At 35.5% G+C, this 24,077-nt stretch overlaps 1 protein-coding gene across 1 annotated transcript in view; it reads left to right on the plus strand.

Moving 5' to 3' along the window:
• The first annotated feature begins 2,256 nt into the window (after positions 1–2,256).
• MLLT3 (MLLT3 super elongation complex subunit) overlaps positions 2,257–24,077 on the plus strand; it is a 127,707-nt gene continuing 105,886 nt past the window's right edge. Inside the window, exons 1-2 of the mRNA XM_070935534.1 lie at positions 2,257–2,304; positions 3,609–3,789. Coding sequence (XP_070791635.1) covers positions 2,293–2,304; positions 3,609–3,789 — 193 coding nt within the window. The 5' untranslated portion in view covers positions 2,257–2,292. The remainder of the gene's footprint in view (positions 2,305–3,608; positions 3,790–24,077) is intronic.

Here is a 24,077-nt window from a genome sequence, read left to right on the forward strand (position 1 = left end):
AATCATCTTTATTAAGACCAGTGAAAAGTTCACAACATAAGAAAACTTTTATTGTTTATAAAACTTATATATAGGTTTTGAATTTATTATGTGGCTGGATGCTAAACATTAAAAAAATAAGCTTTACAGAAGATGATCAAAAGAGGTTGTTACACAGCAGTCTAGAGAATCCTAATCTATATTCATCCTAAAATGGAATGAGGAGTGATATTATTCAAGTTTCCAGTTAAACAAAGGATAAGGCATGTTTAAAATCACACTAAGGCACAGAATTAGAGGTTTATGGTTGTTCTCTTGTTAAAAATATGAAAACCAAGTGTTCTGTATGGACTTTATCAGTGACTGGAACACACAGGTTTCTTATTATAAGGCCACATGAGAAGTGAAAAAAAAAAGATGCGGCAGTTTTTATGTTAACCAAACTTGAATTAATTTAGGGTTGTACATTATAGTTAAATCTATAGGTAGTTTGAGTTTAAAGGACATTTTGGTATTTTACCTGAATAGGAAAGTATTGAATGTAAAGATTGCTATTGCCCTATTTTCATCTCATTCCACCTACATGTGCACATAGTACACACTAATCTATCTTGAAGATGTAGCAATAACTTTAGGAAAAGCAACTATTTCCCTGTCCCTCAAAAATCGAGCCAGATTATTGATCTTTTTAAGGATTACAACTGCTGATTGCTAAAGTGTATTGGGTTTCAAGTACATTTTATAAGCACTGCAGTCAATAATTGATTGCGGTTGCTATTTTGGGAGTGTTACTTCAGGTCAGAATATGTTCAGATTTAAACTTTCATTTTAGGTGTTGTCTTTTTTATTTTTTTTAATGAAGGGAAGCTGAATGAAGGATAGGTATTCATTCTGTTTCTGTTACATATTCTGGGTGCATCCTTCTAGTATTTCTGGAACCATATGAATCTCGTTTCTACTTTTTGGGGTTTTTTGGGGGGTAAAAATCCTGTAAGGTGGGTTTAGAGACAACAACCAAGGTCTGCCAGTGGGCCTTTGAGCGGGACATCTCTCCATTCCTTCATTTCTTAACGCATTCACCTCACCAGTAATCCCACAGCTAATTTTATACTGGAATCAATCAATGCCTATTTATTGACCTAAAGAACACTAATTGTGATCTAACCAAAAGAGTGTTTCTTTGGCTTCATTGATATACAATTATATCAATGAAACGAAACACAGTTACAAGTTGCTTCAACTTTCCAGTCACACACCTTATTTGATTGAAGGCCTTTGATTTTCTTCCACCAGCATTTTTTCATTCACTTTTGTACAAAAATGCCTACCAACCTCATTCCAGTTATCACTTAAAACGTTAATTGGCAACCGCTGAATGCAGGAATTCCAAAATGTTTTGAAACACACACACACACACCTTCCTTCTCTAAATTCTTATTAAAAAGACCTTTGTCTCCATTATAAAAAAAAAGGGGGGGAACTCCAGCCGTTTTGCCTCATCACGAAAAAGACGCCCCCCCCTCACCCTTTTCGCTACCGGCTAAAAAGGGTTCTAGGCATACATTCCAGCAGTTTTAATCCGTTTTTTTTAAATTATTATTTTATTGTCAAATCCCAGGACTTTTACTTTTTTTGTGATTGGACCGTTTTCGGCTCTCCCACCTCCCTCCGTTCAATAAACCTGTTACTTTAAGGCGCTGCACGGAAAGTGTGTGTGTGTGTCTGTCTGTGTGTGTGGACGGCGGGGCGGGGAAGCTCGCAGTCTGCGCGCCTCGCACGGCTCCGACCTGCACGAGGGTTTCCTTCAATCTTTTCTTCCCATGATTGATTATTAATATTATTACTATTATTATTATTCCGGACTCCCGGCATTGTTTTTGATTGGCTTCTCCCTCTTTTCTCTTTTACCACCCCTACTCCCCCCCCACCCCGCTCCTTTTTTTTTTTATTTTCCTTCCTCCCCTCCTTTCCTCTTTTGGCCCGGTGTTGTAGCCCTGAGAGTGTCAGGAATTGGCACAGGAGTGCACCAGGGCGCATGCTCTCGGTAGCTCACAGCAGCCAGAGCCGGGGGCTTAGTTTAATAAGGAGCGAGCCGAGCGACAGACAAGGAAGAAGGCGACGGCGGCAGCAGTACTATCAGCAGGCGGAAAAAAAAAATTAAAAATAAAAACAAATAAGGAGCCCACCGGGCGAAAGCGAGCGAAGGCGTCCGCCATGGGCTTTCCTTTCCTGCGCGCATTCTCCGTTTCTTCATGAATTAGAGCGGAGAGGGTGGGGGCGGGGAGAGCTGAAGACACCCCAAGGCCCCCAGGCATGGCCAATTCGGTGAGTACATGCAAAGAGCAACCTCTCTCTCTCTCTCTCCCTCCCCCCCCCGCCCTTCTCTTCCTCCTCCTACTCCTCCTCACAACGCTGGCAATTATATAGCAAGAGGTTGGAGAGAGAGAGAGAGAGAGAGAGAAGAGGAGGGAGAGGGGGGGGGCGATTCCGCCAACCCTCCTCTCGCGTGCGGCTTCCTCTTCGTTTCTCTCTCTCTCTCTCTCTCTCTTTCTCCCCTCCCGCGAGCTCCCTCTCCCCTCCTCTCCCGTGCAGTTGCATGCAGCGCGCGCGCACACACACACACGCACACTGGAGGCGGATAATAAATCCAGCCATATTTCTGCAGCAGCAGCAACGGCAGCAAACAACCCGCCTCCGCCGCGCGCCCGGGGAGGTGGAAGTGGGGAGGGTGGGAGGCGGCGGGAGCCGTGAGTAACAGTGTGCAAGGGGGGGAAAAAATTGGCTCGCCGCTCAGGAAGGCGCCCTTCTCAGGATGGTGCGTTTCTCTTCCCCGGCGTGGCTTTTCTGACAGCTGGCGGGCACCCCTTTTCTCATCCTCCCCCCCCCCCACCCGATAGTCTTCCTCTTTCTGCGCGTGGCTAGGTGTATATCTGTGTATATGTGTGTATATTTATATATGCACGCGCGTGGCGGTGAGGCGGAGGCGAGAAGCTCCCTCTCCTGCAAAAAAAACAAAACAAAAAAAAATGGGTTTGGAAACTACTTCAATCGCCGCACCTCCTTTCCTTGTTCGGTTCCTTCCTCATCCTCTTCTTCTCCCCTCTGCTATTGACTCTGCTTCGCCGGAGGAGCGCGTTTCAAATGCAACTTGAAATAGCCAGCTCCATTGAAAATCCGATAAGCCCCCAATATGCAATAATAGTATTATTTAGTCCGCTGCTCTTTTCCCTTTTCCCTTTTTTCTTTTCTCTTGGCATGGCTTCTTATGGGAATGAACCTCCTCAGAAATTCGTTCTCTCCACCCCCCTTATTTCCTTCCCACTTTCCCGTGTCCCCCAACCCTACATTCTGTACCCAACCCTGGCCTCGAGGTTGCATTTTTCCAGCCTGCATTCCGTTACAATCCCGGCTGCTCTCCTCCTGGCAATGTCTCTTTAAAAGTAAGAGAATGGTATCTTACCCTCCATAAGCAGGCAGCTATTTTCTTTGTGTGTGTTTTCTTTTTGTCCTTTTCAGGGAACCTTGAAATCTACAGGAGTGGAGTTGAGGGAAAGGGGGAGGTATCCTTGCTTTTTCTCTGGTACTCATTGTTATCCTCTCTCTCTCTCTCTCTCTCTCTCTCTCCCTAGTGTGCTGTTCAGGTGAAACTGGAGCTTGGCCATCGAGCCCAGGTGAGGAAGAAACCCACCGTGGAAGGTTTTACTCACGACTGGATGGTATTTGTTAGAGGACCCGAGCATAGTAACATTCAGCACTTTGTGGAGAAAGTCGTTTTTCACTTGCATGACAGCTTCCCTAGGCCAAAAAGAGGTAAGGCTCCAGGACAAAGGTGTCTCGATTTCTCTTAATATGTTTGCTTTCGACTTCCAAACTCCACACTCTGCTCTCATGATCTGAAACCCTGGTTATTCTCTGCAAAGGATTGAGTGGGGTAGAGATGAAGCTTTTTCCTAGGAAACAGTTTGCCTAATGGAAAATCAGGGGGATGGACACCTGAGCAGGCAATACTTTTTACCACCTTTGGAGTTTGGTGATGGTTTGCTGCAGCTTCTGAGAAATGTCAGAGAGGGACATGAGCTTCCTTTTACAATGAAGCAACTAATATCTGGACATTTTCTTTTAATACTATTCATTTGTGAAATGTGTCTGGTTCAGTTTTTGCTGTAGTTTTTGACCTTTAGTCCCAGCATGGAGGAAACTATTCCATTCATTTATGATACATGTAGTGTTGCCACTTATTGTTTTCATTTGCAGTGTTTATGGTCCTACCTTTCACTAAGAAATAAGCAGAATAATGCTGAGTAATATTCTTTATTTGGTATCCTTTTTACATTTTCTCTTGGATTGTTCTTGGATTGTATGTGTCTTTGTATTGGCAAAGTGTTATCTAAAGTATTGAGTTATGCAAGTTTTAGGATGAATAGCTGTTTAGTCTTTGTGCTTTCACTGTTTGGATTATGACCTCCAGTTTGTATTGATTTAGCATGCAGTTAAAAGAAGTCAACACACGACCAAAAAAAATTGCGGAACACTTAAGTGCCTTCAAAACACAGAAGAATGAGAGTGATTTTTCCTTTGATTTCAAGAGGTTTAGGAAGCCTTTGTTTTCAATTTTCATTTCATGACCTCCAAGCTGTTGTCTTGACTGTTTTAGTAGGATTAGTGGAGGTAACAGTAGGAATACAATAAGGTGCTTTGTTTGTGAACAGGTTTGTTTATCTGAGTATGCACAATGGTTAGCAGTTATTGTTTGTCTAATCTTTATTGGCATATAGAACTCCTGTGGTCTTTTAAAATAGCATCCTAATAAATCTATTTTGCTTAGAGGGTTTGAGAATTATTGAAATTACAGAACTGTGAATCTGTGAAGGGAAAGCATGGGAAGAAATGGGCAGGATCTGTAAGCTTTTTCATCTTTTCAAATTGATTATTTGAAGTATTATAGCATCTTTGGATACCAGTTTCTGTAAGTTATATATTGTTTTCCTCTCCCTTGTTTGATTTATTTTTTTGTAATTCTTGAATGCTTTTACTGAATTATCATATGTACTATTAAATATTACTAATAATGTTGTTTTATGTTCCATTTTGACTTTTGCCAAAACCTCCACTGATAAACTGTTTTTCCATTGATACATATTTGGCTTCAGTATGAAAAAGAAATACCTGCCCATACAGTCTCTTTTTTAGGTTTGGTTTAAATATTTTTCCTCTGATATGTGTTAGAAATTTGTTTCTGGAAGCTGTAGCGCAGATGTAATTCTCACCAAGAGATGTAAGAAGTTTGGATAAAAGTTTCTTTTTGGATTGTAAATGTAGTCATATAATTAACATTCATAGTAAGAAGTGCCTTAGTTTTCTAGTGCAATCCAATCTTTGGTGTAGCTTATTCAGACGTAAGTCTGTTTAAAAATCAGTGAGACATCCTAATATGAATATGAAGTCTGAAAATCCTGCATCCATGCTGTTATAACGATTTGTGATGATCTGCCTCAATTCCTCAAACTGAATAACTTTCTGTCCAATCTGAGGAAACATGATTTTTGTAACATAGGTCTTTTGTTGTTGTTGTTAAGTGAATATATTCATTATAGTCCAGAATGTGCAAAGGTGTGAGTACTTGATACAAGTAGGTAAGTTTCTGCATGTATATATTACATTGACGAGGGTTCCTGTTATATTACATTCGGTAATATAGAATGTGCAACAGGTTGTCCCTTGGTAGCTGTGTTATCCACTTAATGAGAGTAAAATGTTAATAGAGGACATGTTTTCCTTAAATTCTGGGTTGCAATTTATGAATTTTCACAGCTTATGTTTGGTCGTTATTGATTTTTTTTATATTTCCTGTATCATGCAACACAATTTAGTTGATAAATAGGATTTTTTTTTTCAGTTGAGGACATAAGCAATGTATATAAGTAAAATGTAGATTTCTTGCTGCTCTGAGATATTTTCTTTTGTATACAATAAAAATATTGATATATTCCACTGTCCCACCACATTTCTATCCCTATTACTATAAAAGTAATCCTAGAATAATGGTGGGTGAGTGTATATTTATAGTCTGAAACCATTGGGATCAAATTACCATTTATGGAAGTTACTTTGGATCTCCTCTTAAGGGGAAGAGATTGCCCTCTTTTATCAGACACAGTACTCTTTTGAATTCCAGTTGCAGAGGAACCCAAGAAGAACAGTGATGCTGTGCTTTTATCCTGTTTGTATGTTCCATTAGCATCTGGCTAGCTCATGTAAACGAAGTGCCAAATTGGAAAGACTTTTGGTGTGGCTCTTCAGCATTAACCAATTGGTTTGCTATGATGTAGTATTTGTCATGTATTTTCTGTTTTATATTTTATAACATACTAGGCCCATCAGATCATATGTCTTAAAATACTTTTATTTTATTAAGCACTGAGCAATAGCTATTGTCAATATAGTGTGGCAGTAACGTCTTCAGAAGCAGCCTCTTTCTTTTCCTTTATTTTTTTGTTGGGAAATAAACATTAGAAGTAGGTAGCCTGTTACAAAGGCAGATGGGTAAAAACAGAATCTTTAAGGCAATTATTTTGATTAAATGGTTCTTTGACCAATAAAAATGAAGTATACTTGTGGACTAAACCTGTTCAATGGTGAGTTGTTTCTATCTGTTTGGCAGATATACTGGAAATAAACGATTAGGTGATACACAAGGAATAAACAAATAGTAATAGATTAATTATTAATAAAAGGTACTTTCAATCAAGATTGTGTATTTTTCCTGTTTCATATGATTTTCTTTAACAAAGATTAGTGCATGCTTGAAGTCTAAGCTTACAGAAAACTTAATGGGCTTATATACAAAAAATACGGAACTTCATCATCTTAGAAGACATTGAATAATATAGAGAAGAATCTGTGTATTCTTTCTGTTTATACTTTTTGCTGTGTTTCTTCTTCTCATAGAGATGGTTTTAGTCTTCCCTCCAAATGCAGTTGTGTGTTTACAATTGTTTATCATAGCGGGTGAGGTGGATCACAGCTGAAATTTATTTGAAGAAAAGTATTGTTCACTTTGAGATTATATATATATATATGTGTGTGTGTCTGTGTCTGTGTGTATGATGTAGCAGTACAGGTTCATACACCCTCCCTCGTATATTACTAGCTCTTTGATTGAAGCATTGACACTAAATGGATTGTTAAAGGTTCAACTGTGAATTGGGAATCAAAATAAAATGTGCTATCAATACAAGCAACAATTAATAAGGAATAACAACCTCCTTTCATTATACCAACAAATTACTTGCTGTTTAGATCATTATCTTAAGCACACAGGTTGAATCAAAAGATAATGCAGCTAATTTACAATGTAGCCACTTCAAAGGAAATAACTGTTTTTCTTTTTCTAATCTGTACTTCATGAATTCATTAATAAATAATCTTTTAGATAACAGCAAAATAAAAACAATACATTTTGCCAGTTCATGTAGCGCTCCTGACCATTCATAAATTCAACTGTTGGAAATTATAATGAATATGCAACTGTTACTAAGTGTGCTTCTCTGCCTCTGCGGTTGTATCACACAAGCTTCTCTGCTGTTGTATCGCACAAGTTGTTACTAATGTCAGTAATGAAATTCTGTATTCCATGACATCTCACAATCATGGGATGTGGACCACAATTTCCCATTTATCTATTTAAGTCTTACCTGAGACCATTGTTTTTAGCTCCTGCATATTTAATAGCTAAAATTCTGCTTAAATTTTTGCAGAAATCATCTGGAAGTTATTTTAATACTTACCAGTCCAGCCTAATTATATATTGGTTTGCAATATTTGGAGATGACTCTAATCGGTTAGATATCTGTTCAGTAATTAATAGAGATGTTATATAGCCATGGCTAAGGAAGTATCTGATTATGTTTTGTAATTATATTGTTATATTTCTCTCTAAATATTCCAAAATGCTTAGGGGGGAAATATTAATTTTCAGAGTTGAAGCTAAGATGATTTAAGTATATATGAGAAATCAAAATAAGAATTTCAATCTTAAGTGAAAACTTAAATCCTTAGATTAAATATGCAAATTGATTAAACATGAAAAACTCCATGTCTGTCATATGGGTGAGGAATATATTGGGTAGATGTTACTTGTTAATCAGCTGAATTCAGAACATGCTTTGAATTATGTGACATGGATAATCTCTGACTATAATGAGATATATTTCCAAATATCATCCTAAACTATGTTAAAGTCACTGAAATATATAGCATGATAACAAAAAAAATGGCCAATGAAGCAACATTTAAAACAAAGATGGTATCCACAAAGCATGGTTAATTATTGTGCTGCTAATTTGCTCCATATGAGGTGTAGGAGCACAAAAAAAATCAGACAAATAGCATCATGTAAACAGCTTCTGCTGTTGAGTCCCCAGATATCTCCTCAATGCTGCAGGATTTTTGTAATGAAAAATCCATCATTCAGGTACAATCATCATATAGCATGTAATTTAAAATTATACACGATAATCAGAAATTAATAGCAAACTACTTAAAACTATCTGAGAGGTCAATGCTCTTTATTTAAAAAACACACAACAAATATTATAAACATAAGCTGTGGTTAGTCCTTGGCACGTTTTCTTTTGTTCCTCACAAGATACTGAAAGAAGTGATCAAAAACTTTTGCTCTGAGCTTTAATGAACAAACATTACCTGTTTTTATCAGAACATATATTAGTAACTAATTGCTTCAAATAGCCAAGCCATAATAAAAATGGTTAACAAAAACTGTAATAGATTATTTAAATTTTTGAAATAATTTTCCCACATCCTTTTAGGACCACCCAGAGATTGTTTGCAAGTCCATAGTTCACAATGATTCATGCATACCATCCTGCCCATCCATGGTTTAGCATTCTGCCAAACAGGTCCTATGTGTTATATACACATCAAAATATAAGTAATTTTACAAATCATGATATTTCTCTATATCCCTTCTGGAAATGAAAACAAAATAAAACTTCATAAACATGTTTGAACAATGATAAATTTTAATTTAGGTTGATTTAGAATACCATAGTTCTATTATTATTTAAAAAGTGTGCACCTTATGAAAATGAAGTTGTTACATTTCAATAAGATGATGTTAAATTTGTGAATATTTTGTCAAAATGAAGAATTTTATTAGTTCTCTCTAACATGTCATTAATTCTAACTGATTACTTGGAGTTGCGTTTATGTATGGTGATTTTCACACCAAAAAAAACATTTTCAATTTGTTCTTGCAACCAATTTGTTTTACTTACTGCTGTAGGTTGCTTTCTACACATTTGTCTGGCTTTGGACAAATGGTGGTAAGGCATATTGCTATGTTCAAGTATCTTTGATAACGTCTTATCAAAACTAGACTTGAGCGGTCCTTGGTGCTCTCTGAACTTGGTTCTTTTCTTGCAGACATTTCATGATGATTACATTACCTAGTTTGGGTAATGAAAAATCTGCAAGAAAACAGCCAAACTCGGAGAGCACCAAGGACCATTCATTTTAACCCTGAGCTACAAATATTTTCCTTTAAAACTAGACTTGTAGAATTCTGTTGTGTAAATCAATGATTATTTACTTAGTGATATCCTTGTTTCTTCTGTAATTCAGTAATAATTAAATGAAGTCAGCTTTTAAAATCCACAATACAAATGTTGGCTATAAAGCATACATTTTGTTGAAGCAAATGGACATCAGTTAGGGCAAGACATTAGTTACAAGAATAATGAAATAGATGGAAGACTGCAGGAGATAGGAACTATGTGGAAAGTGAAAATCCTGCCATAGAAATAGTTGATTTCCTAAGAAAAAATATTTTCTCCCAAGGAATTGCAAATAAGGTAAGATAAGCAGAAAGGAAGGGGTATGAATATACATCGTTATGGCTTACTTATGGTTTTCTGGCTAGGCAACAATTGGCCATAATTGCACAATTTATTAAGCAATGAAACAAACCATAATGACTAAGTTCTCATAGCATCTTAAGCCAAACCCAAATACAACACCATATTATGTCTTAGCATGATGACCAAGCATATTTAGAAAGTATCTCCAGCAGTTAAGAAATAGTGTGTGAATAATCTACTTCCTTTTGGTTGACGAAAGTAGACCAAAGATTTGTAACAACCCGCTCATAAAAATTAAGGAATAAAATAAAGTTTACCATATAGTATATGCCATATGTACAATTCAGTGAGAATAAAAGTATGCTATTTGACCCAGTAAATTGAAGCATACTTTCATTTTTTTATGAACTTAACTTAAATCTGAGTTGAATTCGAAAACATCTGCACGTGTTTTATAAAAGTTAAATACTTGCAAGCTAATTTGAAAGGGTAGCTATTTAAAAAAGAGGAAAGAAAGCAGAATCATTTAGAAACAGCTGAAAATCTGTGAGGGTGTGTATGAGTGTGTGTGGATGTGTATGCTCACGTATATGTGCTGACATGTGCTTTAGGAACCTTGTCTTCATCTTACTGAAGGACTTCCTAATGATTCAGTAAGTGTTTCCATTGACAATATATAATGGCTTTTGTATTCATTGTAGTCAATGGAAGTCCTGTGACTGATTTGTACATAGATTGTAGGAATCATGCATAATTCAGCAACATGTATTTGAACATAACTAATTGAACCAATTTTGAACATAATTCTTTGGGCAATCTCAGTTCAACCCAAATTTTATTTTTAATCAAAATATAGACAATATTAGTTCCATTAAGATATTATGATTTGTACTTGTAATGTGATTTGTACTTACTGTATCCTAAGAATCTATACCATGATTTGCTTGATCTCCTAACTTGTCACTTGACTGTTTCATATTGTGACTTACCAGAAATCCTGCTTCTTTGGTGCAAATCCTACAGTTATATTTTCCAAACTCTTGACATAAATTTAAATTCTAATTAAATATCATTAAATATGTTTTGATGTGATAGTTAATAGAAATCAAGTTGCTGCCTCAAAAAAGTATAATTAAATTACTAAGCTTAGTATTTGATTCTAGAACCAAATGTAAACTGGCAACGAGGGATATTGAACATGTGATAACCACACCAATTTTAATTCTTTTGGTGTGTGCAAATTACATTTTACTTCCTATGTGATCTGACAAATTCTGTGTTCTCTCTAAATATATTAACTTCTGGATTATTTTTTAAGTAGCCTGGATTTCATGTTGAAAGAAGTTTCATTGAATAGCTGAAGTCACTACATATAATTTTTGATTTTTTTTTAACTTAAATAGAATTTAGACAAAAATGGATATCAAGAATTCAGTTTAGACTATCTTAAGTGCCAGCAATAAAGTAGAAAAAGAAATAGACTATTATGCCAATATTGTAAGTGACTTAATTCAAGTTGGATCAAGGTAAAAACTAATACTTTTATGTAATATTGGAAAACATGCATTTTTGGTATTTTGAAATAATTTAATGAACATACACCTCATTTTTTCCAGTTCATTTTGAGGATCCTGTGTTTATATCTCTATGAACATGTTGTAATTGTTACTATTTGAATAATAGCTAGCAGGCTTTTTGTTTGCGTTGGGGGGGAATCCTAAATCATATTTATGGTTTACAAAACTGTTTTGTAAATTCTATTGAAAGCAGTAGATTTGACTTTCAGGTAAATCTGTTCTATTCTTTTTTATAATGCAGGAAATGATTATTGGATAAATATTAAATATTTAGCAACTGGGCACTACCGGAAAATCCAGTAATTTAAAGTTCTATCTATTCTGTGCATGCAGTAAAAGTAAATTGGATTCCTTACACCTAATCTCTTCCTCTGTACCCCCGTCCCAGTTTTTCTTTGTACTGTAATGCATTGGTCTTATAATGAAAGGGTGTATGAATAACACAATAGAAGGAATAACCTAATCTTTGAGTATTCACAGGCCTGCCATGTCAAAAAGGTGTACCTATTACAAAATAGTAGTATATTGATTTATAAGGAGATGTGTTACTATCTTAAAAACAAAAAAAAATTATATAGTTTGGAAAAAGCTGTAGTTATATAGTTCTTCATTTGGTCTCAGTCTCATTTTGTATTTCATGTATTGCAAATTTGCATTCTGATACTAGCAGTTCTTTTTCTTGACAGTTTTCTTACATACGTGTGTACACAGACCTTATATTATAATTTGAAATAATTAATTGCATTTATATGAGTTAGATTTATCTATAATCGAGGATTGGTCATAAAACCATACTTGCTCAAAGAAGAAATCTCATACCTGACTTTTTGCCAAATATTGAAATATTCCATTTTTCCATGAAATGTCATTTTGGTTTGTGTGAGAACATATATGTTCATTGTATCTCTGAATTTCATTTCTTAGCTGTCTGTGACATTGTTAATGGCGCTAATGATTATGATTCAGTTATGGGTTTTCAGCTTTCATCAAGGAATAATGATTCTATGTTAGCAAATGTTCTATGTGTTTTTATTCCTACATTGATATCCTATTTCTCTTAATGGAAGTTAAGAACAATACTCTTTTATCTCTTATATTCTTACAATATCTCCCATCACAGAGAGAGTGTATGTATGACTGCTTTGAAAGAAATTGATCCATATAGGGTGATATTCATAGAGTACTCTATTGCAGGGGTCCCCAACCACTGGACCACAGACCAAGGGCAAGTCTGTGGACTGTTAGGAACTGGGCCGCACAGCTGGAGATGAGTGGCAGGCAAGTGAGGGAAGCTGCATCTCAGGGGTGAAATCCAGCAGGTTCTGACAGGTTCTGGAGAACCGGTAGCAGAAATTTTGAGTAGTTTGGAGAACCGGCAAATACCGCCTCTGACTGGCCCCAGAGCAGGGTGGGAAAGGAGATTTTGCAATATCCTTCCCCTGCCACACCCACCAAGCTACACCACACCACACCCACCAAGCCACGCCCACAGAACCGGTAGTAAAAAAAAATTGGATTTCATCACTGCTGCATCCGTATTTGCAGTCTCTCCTGTTGTGGTCTGCTGGCAGCCTGTGGAGCTGGCAACAGAGTCGGACAGTGAGGAGGCTGGGGAGGAACATGGGCCAGTCCTGGAGTCTGGGGAAGGCTTGGACGAGGGCTCTGCGTCGGAGGCAGAGAAAGGACCATCTGAGAGATACGTGCTGCCTCTGGAGCCTCCAGAGTGAGACCTCAGCGAGGCATAGGAACAGCGGAAGCCTGTTCCCAGTGCACACATGCACAGAGCTGCCAGAAGGCAAGAACAGTTAAAACAAAAGGGATGACTCGGGAGTAGGGTTTGGAGATGATTGGCCCCTCCCATAAGACTTAAAAGGGGAGCAAAGGCACTTGGGCCTTTGCAGGAAGCAACGTTGTTAATTCTGTTCAGTTTAAAGTCTGAAGCTCTGGAAAAATTGTCTTCCATGAAACTAGTCCCTAGTGCCAAAAAGGTTGGGGGCTACTGCTCTACTGGATAAAGCCAAGTTCAAAACAGCCCCAACCTCATTGAAATTCAATGATTGACTTTGAGCAAGTTCTCCCCTAATGTTGCTTATCACACAGGATAGTTGTACGGTTAAAAAAATTACAGAAGAGAATGTTTATGTATGTCTTTGTATGTATTTTTTTTATTTTAAAAGAAAAATTAGGAAATACTTACCAATTTTTTATTTTCTCCCCATAATATAACATCAAGAAAGCTTCAGTGGGGAAAAAAGGGGAAAAAAACCTGTCTCTGAATTTTTCCAGTTTTCCCTCCAAGGCATTCATGTTTCTACTTATATCTTCAATTTTCCATCTTTCCATCCACACAGAGAGAGATACATAGCTCTGTGAGGAAAAGCAGGATATAAATTGCATCAATAAATGTGATATGCTTCGCTATTTTACAGAACTATTTTTTTAAATAGAAAAACCTAACCCAAACTAGTTTTTAACCTGTAATAGATGGCTGCTTTTATTTCTGCAAATAAGATGGAAAATCTATAATTGAAGATATAAGACTATAAGTAGAAACATGGATGCCTTGGAGGTAAAACTGGAAAAATTCAGAATAAGGGGTTTTCCTCCCCCATCCCCGAGCTTTCTTGATGTTATGTTATGAGGAGAAAATGAAAAATTGATAAGTATTTCCTAAATTTTCTTTTAAAATAATTTTTTTAAAACATCTTACTTTCTTCGTATTGGATATATATCAACTCAGGGGTACATTAACATGTCTAATGCTAGGCTTTGTTCACTAAATGGAAATTTGTAATTCCCAAGAATCCATGCAAATGATAAAAATAAAAGATCAGAAGAAATAATGCTGCTGTGGGAGCGTTCCAGTTTGAGAAAAAGAGACTGATTAGCTAGTGTTTAATGTGGTTAAATGTCTGTTTTTAGCTTTGACTTCCTCCTTTTTTCCCTGTAATGCAATGCTTTTTGTATCTGCTTTAGTACAGAAGACAACATTCCATAATACACAACTCATTGTTTCTTGCAATGATGCATGTTTTATCTATTTCTAGCATTAGTGTCCTTGCTTTTCCTAAATAGACACACAAAAATTTGTTATATTCGTCAGAGCTTGCAGGTCCATTTGAGAGAATTATTAAAACAATTAATAAATTCTTAAGTGAGTTTAATCAATGAATGCTTATCTTTTAAAAAAACCTATTCTTTTCAATGTTATTCTTTGTACTTTTATGAGCAAATCAGGCTAAACATAAATGAGGGTGACTCTATGTTATATTTTTTTCAAGGTTTCAATTTTTGTGGAAAAAACTCTCATTTTAAAAAATTAAAATAGAAGTAATAGTTGTAACTTTTGTTACTGGATGCATTTTGAAGTTGCAGTTTTACAGCAATTATGTTATAAACGTAATGCAACAACAATTATTTTTGTTTATTATATCTGAAATATTCACAATTGCTTTTTTAGATATTGTAAGAACAATAAAAGGAAGCCTCAAATTATTATTTGAGATTTCCTTTACAGTTTACTAATCCTCTAATTCTGTCATTGATGTAAAAAAAACAAACAAACACCAGAGGAAATATTGTTAGAAAATGTTATTTAAAATGGGTATAAGTTCCCTCTATGGTTTAAGTAAATGTAAGTTAATTAAAACATTAATTTAAAACATTTTAAAGCAGTTGCTTCATTTGCCTCTTGTTTTCTTTTGTTAGAACTGATTCTTAATGGAATTTAGACACTAATTAGTAGTCACAGAAATTCAAATTGAAAATATGATGAAGATCCAAAGATTGCATAGTCCCCAGACCCCACAAAATACTCTATTATTATTCTATTAATCATAGAAAAAATATATTTGCTATATATGATTTAAAACATTGAATTTTTATTGTTAGTATTGTATCCATAGTCATCCCCTAATCTGAGATAGATACAATACTAACAATAAAAATCAGGAAGAACACTGTTATGTTCTCACAAGATGGTCATTCTGCTGAAGGATTAAAAATATTGTCCAGGATTACCAACTGCTTGCTATATAGCAGTTACAGTATTATTTGTCAGATTAATTCTGCTTTTTCAAACTTTGTTATTATCAGTTCCTCCCAATTTAAATTGTGAGGAGAAACAGTGTTTATAGAATCACAAGTTCATCTGATAAATTAATAGTTAAAGTGACTTTTGAAAGCATAGACAATAAAGTTATATTGGAACTTTCTGATTTATCTGATTTTTAAATTTTCTATCCATTGCATTCAGTACTTTATAACCTTAGCTCTATTTTAAAATGTTCAGCCAATTGCTAGGTTTTTATCACAGGTTAATAGAAGATGCAAGGTAAAAGTTTATAGTAAATGTTGCAGAAAAATTGTTGCCCAACATTGCAGTACCATGTAACATTTATTAGTACAAAGCTGATTTCAACTCCCATGTGTTCCAAATGGAAACCATTTTCTTAGTACATATACACCATAAGGTTTAATAAACAAGGCAAGTTGTTGAACTTTTAAGTATTTATTGTGCCTGAGAGAATCCCTAAAAAGCATGGGCAAGATGAGGGAAATACTGTAAAAAATATGAAGAAAAGGGTTCAAAATAATTACTGGTAGTAAAAATGAAGAAAAGTTCAGTTGTATGCACATCTTAAATCTGGTTCGTTAATTCTCAATCTAGGGATTTCTTTATCTTTTGCCAGTTTTCCCCTCACAAGATATAATTTATAACTACAATATGATGACTTTGTAACATTCCTAAGGTAAAGGAGACAGTACTGAGTTTTTGCAGTTTGTTGTAAAAATAAGTCCAACGTTTAATCTATGAATAATCCCCCCCCCTTTTTTTTGGTCTATGTAACATGCCCTGCCTTGGTTTCCAAAGTGACTATACCGTTAAACACCATTGAACTGGTATAGTTTTATATTCTGATTATCTTAGACAATTCAGAAATATTTATTCAGTACATTTGTTTTATTGAATATAAGCATTTTTTAAAAAAATTCCCTAGTGGTTGCTTTTTGTGGTAATAGTAGTAACAGAGATTTTATATTTTTATGGCAGTAGCATTTACATGGGTTTAATTATATTCAATATCAATATATTTCATATAGACTGCCATATAAAGGAGTATGTTTCTTATTTAGGGTAATTTATTTAAATACATCTTTAGGGAAAATATCAGTTTCTAATCTTGTTTTTAAATTATAGCTAAATATAATATAAAGAGAAAAAGTATGAATTGAGTTAAAACTTCCTATTCTGTATGTAAATAATACAAAAATATGATGCAAATACGGTAGCATATTATAAATATAACAAATAATGTTGTGGAAATTATGACTATCAGATTAAATATGGACACTTATATGTTAAGCAGAAATAAAACTGTGCTAGTAAGTACCAGCTGTGTTTTCTTTAATTTTCTAAACAGTAATTTTTACTTCATTTCTTTTCAATTATATAGTTAACATTAACCATAATTCTAAACCACAATTAATGCTATAAGGAAAAAGGAAATTATGCTGAGTAGTTTGAAGCCAATTGGTGACCAGTGCGGGTTCTGCAAGTGGTCTGTGTCCACGGTCAAAAGAAAAATGAAAAATAGTTTACAATTACATTAAAAAATTAATAAATCTGAAAGATCACAATATTTTGATTTCTTAAAGTTATCCACTTTTGGTGTTCTCATTCAGCATGGTGAGATTTGTGCACTCTTGTCAGGTAGAATTTTGGGTGACCTCACCAGAAATTTGGAGTTTGGTTGGGCCATATGGTGATCTGCAAAAGTTTTTGATGATGTAAAAGTGGTCCATGTAAAGGAGAAAGCTAGGAATCAGTTGTGTTTATTAATAATAACCACTATTTTTGAGTTGTTTCAGAACTTTATTGCTCTTTCTGGTTTTACTGGAGGAAAAACGGAAATGGCCCAGGTGGACGTCTCACTTCTATACTTTTTTTTGTTCTACATATATAAGACAAGAATATATGGTGTAATATTGGATGTAAAGATATACAAAGGCCAAGCTGAGATTTTTAATGTTAAAATGGTTGATCAGTTATTGTCAATTTTGTGGTGTAAAAAACTTGTGAACCTATATAGAATAGAATGTTTAGTTATGATTTGTGGAATAAACTACAGTGGCTGTGATCATTATCCCAAGCCAAAATGTTGAAACAGTCATTATCCCTCATCACTAGGTGTGAATTAAGTTGTTTAGTAAAGACGTTTATTGTGGAAATACGTTGATTCTAAAAAGAAGCATTGATTTAACAACAGCTGAAGGTTTTCGAAATGCAGTTCAAAAAAATCAGATTATTTTTAACTAAAATTAAGTTTTAAAAAATATTGCTTCAAATACAGTCCCTACCTTCATTTGTCTTCTTTTCTAAACTTCAGGGAAAACAGAAAGCAAAAATTATTTCAAAAATTGTAGAGAAAGAAGATTCCATTCCTCCTTCCCTTCACCTTAGGCACTAACCAGGTCTACTAAAAGAAATTTAACTTTGAAGCCTTGTAGGCAAGCTTAGGAGTCAAGAGACCTTATAGGAATTTCATCAGTAATTGTTTTATGGTTAGTCAGAAATAGGCCTGTTTGTATAGGTAACATACAGCCTATCTGACAATTTGGTGTCATTTATATCCACCATAAAAAAAGAAGAAGAAAAAAGTTAAAGGGACGGAGGAACTAAGCTGTAAATGCAAATTGTTCTACCTTTTCCCCCCCTCAAAGAAAAGTAAAGGAAGCTGTGCATGGGAAGCATTTTATTGAAGGTGCATTAATAGAGGCCCATCTCTTTCTCAAGCTCTCCTAATATTGTACTTACCCTATAAAATCGCTGTACTTCTGTACTTCTTTGACTCACTTCAGTAAATTGTAGCAGCATGACTATACATTCAAGATAGAATTTCAACTGTTAGGAATTGAGAGTTACATGTCACTGTAAGTATGTTCTACCATGTAGTGGATATTGTGGCTTTTGTTTGCATTTTAGACTTTTAGAAGACCCATGAAATTAGATTTTCATTCTGTGCTAAACATCTTTACCAAATATCAGACAAGGAATTCTTTTTTTTTTTTTTTTGTAGTAATTTTAAAATGATGTTTGAGGATCTAAATTTCTTAAATCTCATTGGGTATTTTTGTGGAATATAACACACAAAGAAATTTTGAGAGACTCACTACTGATGTTTTGTTCAGGGTGGTATGAAATAGGTACTTTGCTCTAAATAATAATGTGACTTTTTTTGTTTTAGCTTCGTGTCTTATCTGAAACATTGTGATTTATAAGCTATGGCTTATAGGCTAGTGTGTTTATATGAACCAAGTCATCCTTCTCTTCTAAAACTGCCTTGTATTGAAGCAAATTAGGAACAACTTGTTACACCTGCAGTCACTAGTTTATTGAGAGAGGAAACTGCCGTAACAATTCAGTGATCTCAGAAACTCTTTTACAACCTGTCTTTGTTGACTGCACAGGTAATGGGTAGGCAAAGTTATTTATAGTTGAGTTTTAAAAGTTCAGCCTATTAATTTCAAAGAAATATATTCTAGTCAGTGCAGTTGCTTCCTACATTGTAAATAGAAAAAAAACCGGTTCATAGTATTTAGCCAATTCTTTTCTTTAACTTTACCAGTTATTTGAATCATAGTTTACCTAAACAAGTGACTTCTTAGTGGTTTAGATGTGGCTAAAACAGCAACATAACCCCTATAACTTTCTGTCTACTCAAGATTCAAAAACTGGGAACCTTGAAGTTGCCACAGAAAAATCACCCATTCTCCTCTGTGTTGTAAATGTACATAGATTTGAAATTACTTTCTTGAAGCGGATTAGATCAGATTCTAGAAATAAGTGTTTCTGTGTAGCCAAAGGAGGAAAAATATATTTATCTATAAAGAAAGCTAATTCAGTGTTCTCAAAATTTGCTAAGCAATGTTTCTCTAAGATACAGTAATTAACTTCTGTGATCTCCCATGAATAAAACTGTCAAACTGCACTTTGACAAGGGGCCTCCATTTAGATAAAGCTCCCTCTCTGCCTGGACAAGCTGGCCGTTGGGAGTGTGGTCTGGCAGCAGTCCATTTGTTGCATATACAGTTTACAGACTTACTGTTAAAAATCACTCTTGTGCCTATGGATCATCTTTGCACATGTAGCAATGGCTTTTGCAAATGGCTTTTGCAACAGACTTAGTCGTCTTGAGCCACACTTGAGCCAGGATAGAGGTTTTTTTGCCTAGTCTCACCTTCTATTCTGTCCAAGCCCATTTATTTATATATTTATGGAATTCATACGCTGCTCTAATCTGTTTTATGACTCTGTAAGCTTGCAATTAATCACTCACTGTTTTATTAATTTTGATTTATTCTGAGTCAGTGCTTTTATTGTAAACTGCCATGAGACCAACACTTAGAGCCGTGATGGTGAACCTATGGCACATGTGCAGGAAGCGGCACGCAGAGCTGTCTCTCCGGGCACACAAACTATCGGCTGTTGCTCTTCCAGGTTCCGGGAGAGATGATCTTTTGGTTTCGAGTGAACGCATGTGCACCGGCCACATGGCCTTCTCGTTTTTGGTGTGCATGCGCGCGCGAAGACCAGCTGACACACCGGGCAAATGCTTGCTTGCTTAAGTAAGGCCAAGGTAAAGGAGTCCCTGTAGGTTTTACTCCACTAGTCATAGCTGATTTTAGGGGGCAGTGTAGGGGACTTTTGAAAGCCTTTGAGTCAGCACTGTTCTGCTGCGGTCTGTCTCAGCACTATTGTGCTGAGATATTTCTGCGGTCATGTGGTTAGCATGACATCACACCACTGTGCAAAGCATACAACGAAACATGGAACACTGTTACCTTCCCACCAAAGTGGTACCTACTTTTGAATTGCTAGGTGGGCAGGAGATGGGGAAAGAATGGGAGCTCACCCTGTCACATGGTAATAGGGCTCACTGCTGGAGAACAGAGCTTTTAAACCACTGAGCCACACACAGTTAAGAACCCTTGCCCTTTGGAATATCTTACCCCTGAGGTGAGGCAGGCCCCCACTCTGCTTGCTTCCAGAAGAGTGGCAAGATAAGGGGTCTGAGAGTGATCTGCTCTTGGGAGAGGTTGGTGGCTTGTCTCTGCCTTTTTTAATTTTTTAGCATCCTAACTTTTAATTTTGCTCTTAACTCTTTGGTCATTAACTGTGTTTGATTCTGTTTTCCAATGTATGCTTTTTACATCACTGTATATATTTATTATAAATGGCACAGACTCTGGTGAGATAGCAGGTATAGAATTTTGATCAATAAATAAAAATTTGAAAACAGATTCATTGATCACAAACTTTTGCTCTGATAAGTAGAACAAAAATGTTTTCTAAATTTAGAAATTTCAGTATCATTTAAAGCTAATCTTCTTAGCATTTACTTCTAAGTGGTCTTTCTATTTCTTTCATCTGAAATGCCATTTATATATTGCTAATCACTCATGAGAATAATATTATGCAATCGATTTTCTGTGAAAAAGCAAGGGCTAGATTAAAGCACTCCACTTAAATATCCAGAAGGGATTTTAAGAAAGAAGGAAGGAAAGCTTCAATAGAAGAAGGAGCTAAGATTTATTTGGAAGTGTGTGTCCCATTTTTACACATACATTTGAAATTGTTTTTGTTATATTGCCTAATATTTCTCTAGTATCAACTACTGAACAAACTGTGTGGAGAAAATAAATATATTTCTTTGCTTAAGAATGCTGAGGATGGAATTACACAGATGAGAATAATAACTGCAAATAGATTATCTCATGCCTGCCAATTTATGATTTGAATATAATTCCTTATTTTCAAAATCTATTCCACTAAGCTCTTCAGTAATCTACCGTTGTTTCTGCAATTTTTAACCATCCCCCCTCCCCAGGTAATTATGCACCTAATATTTTTAAAAGTGATATATAGAATTATTCAGTTAAGAATTGAGAGAATGCATATATTATTGTGTAAGTTGTCTTGGTATTGTCATTTAAAGGTAGAGGACATTTATTTTTAGGTAGCAAATAACAAATATTGAGCTCTGGCTGTATTCATGGTTGCGTACAAAAATGAAAAACAGTATTTCAAATTCAGAATAGAAGCATGTGTACTCAGAATTTTCTTTTGGAACTTTGCAAGGTTTCTATTTTCCACTGGAACAAAACTTAAAATGTCTCAAGTGTCTTGTGTTCAATCAGAACAAAAACTCAAATTTCAAATTTCCTGCCACAGAAAACAATGGTAACTGGAAAGAAATCCTTTACCCTCCTCCTTTTGGTCTGTCTTTGGGCCATTAAAGTTGTTGGGGGTCTGTTTGTTAGGCAGCCTATGTAGAGAAGGAAGAGGCAGAGACTGAAGCGGAGTCAAGAAAGGAGTTAGCCTAGAATCGTTACATTTTTACGAATGCTCCAAGACCAGTCCCCCTTCAATTCTGTTGACTCACATTTAGTGCCAATTTAGTACTGACCATTAGTTGACTAGATTCTTGTGTACAGGCTTGAGCAATAAATTTTCCTAAATGGAACTTAACGTATGGTCCTGATTCTTTCCACCTGACAGCCTGTGGAGAAGTGGCCAAAGGGATAATATATATTTTGTCTTTAAAAAGCCTCCAAATCAACACTGGACAGAACATTATAGCATGTTATGGGCTCCCTGTCCACCTGCACAAACAGCCACAAAGGCCAGCAAAGACAGATAACAGCAATGGGATTTTTTGGGGGGTACAATTTAATAGTAAGAAAGGTTTATTTGTCTGTCTGCAAAGCTCAACAAAGCAGAATTTTACATCACCAATAAATCTCTTAAAAATATTTTTCTAGTGTACAAAAGATTCTTAGTCTCTGAGTATGTAGTTAATTAATTCTTCCGTAGTCAAACTTCCCTCTAATACATCAAATGTCAGCGGGAAAGAACCTGTGCCTGTTTCGTTGCCTAATCAGTGGTTTGAGTGAATTTAAAAGAAAGCAAACTATATTATATTTGAACATTTCAAACAAAATGGAATGAAATGCTGTTTTGCTCTGATCTTGGATCAAGCATTAAATTGAACTTGAAACTTTGTTTCAGGTTGGAGCAAAATCTTGGGAAAAGGGTGTTGCATTTCAGTTTTAGAATACTAGTAATCCACCAATTTGCAATTTCCAATCCACAATTGGAACTGCATTGTCTGTTATAAGTCATTAGAGTCAGAAGTGAATTAGAGTCATTGCATGACCAGACTGATTTTACAACCAATTTTACCACAGTTCTAAATTGAATCACATGGCTGTGTCAATCCAGCTTAACCAATGGCATTTTTTTTCACCAGAAACAGGCAGAAAATGTAGTATAAATCATGTGACTGTGGGACGATGCAACCAGTCATAAATGTGAGCCAGTTTCTAAGCACCCAAATTGCAATCACGGGACCAGGGGTGGAGCAATGGTCATAATTTCAAATTTATGTCATAGCTGACTGTTTTGGAGGCTGTTAATTTGAACAACTGTTAAGTGAATTCTTGTAAGTCCTTGACCAGATAGACCTTGGTTTGATAACCATTCGTTTAGTGACCATTGAAAGTTACAATGCACTGAAAAAAGTGACTTATGACCGTTTTTTCACATGATCAAAATTTGAATGCTTGGCAATGTTTGCAGTTCCCCACGGTCATATGATCGATCACCTTTTGTGACCTTCTGACAAGCAAAATCAAAGGGGAAGTCAGATTTACTTAACCGTTTTACTAATTTAACAGCTGCATTGATTCACTTAACAACTTATGACAAGAAAGGTTGTGAAATGGGGCAAAACTCATTTAACAATTGACTTGCTTAGCAATGGAAATGTTGTGCTTAATTGTTGTCCAGGTGGATTACGTCTACCCAAACTGCTGGTTTTGATCATATTTTCACATGTACCTGATTCACACAATATGCTAAGATTTAAACCATGATTTATTAATAATGCTGGTAGGATTTTTATATACTGTACTATATATAATTAAAACTAAGGAAGTTATATTGTGGCTTTATCTGGTGTGTGTTCCGCTGGTTAATGACTGGAAAAATGTTATTTGAATTTGAATCTGGAATGTGAATCTGAAGATTATAAATGAAAAACATTCAGTTGTGGATAAATTTGAAGATCAAAAATTTGGGTTTACAATGAAAATGAAACCTCGATTAAACAACTCTATACAATTAGATCTCATTTAATGGACTTCCAGCACAATTACATTTAAATTTCCATAAAGTGAGATAAGGGGCAATTTTTTAAAGGCTTTAATATTTAGCATTTATTTAAAGAATCTAGCAGGCAGTTGAAATACCTTATTTACATGCTTGTAATCTGAAGTCTCTGATTTCCAAGTCACATGGCTGTTATCCTGGAAACCTGTCAAGTTCAGTGATAATTTAAACAAAAACCACCTAAAACAAGGCTGTCAAATTTGCGGGCCGGATGCGTCACACACTGGCCATGCCTGTACCCGGTTTAGCAAAGGGGAAAAAAAAGTCCCGATTACGTCATGTGACACTGTGACACCGCGAGTTTGACACCCCTGTCTTAAAACATTGGCCTGCTTTTCTACATAGCTGGTTTTATCCATTTAGTTCCGTTTTTCAGATAAAAGTGTATTTTCTGGATTGGAGAAATAACTG

The sequence above is a fragment of the Pituophis catenifer genome, unplaced genomic scaffold, assembly GCF_029215685.1.
Source record: "Pituophis catenifer annectens isolate HBS135680 unplaced genomic scaffold, rPitCat1.0.hap2 SCAF_2, whole genome shotgun sequence".
Classification (NCBI taxonomy): Eukaryota; Metazoa; Chordata; class Lepidosauria; order Squamata; family Colubridae; genus Pituophis; species Pituophis catenifer.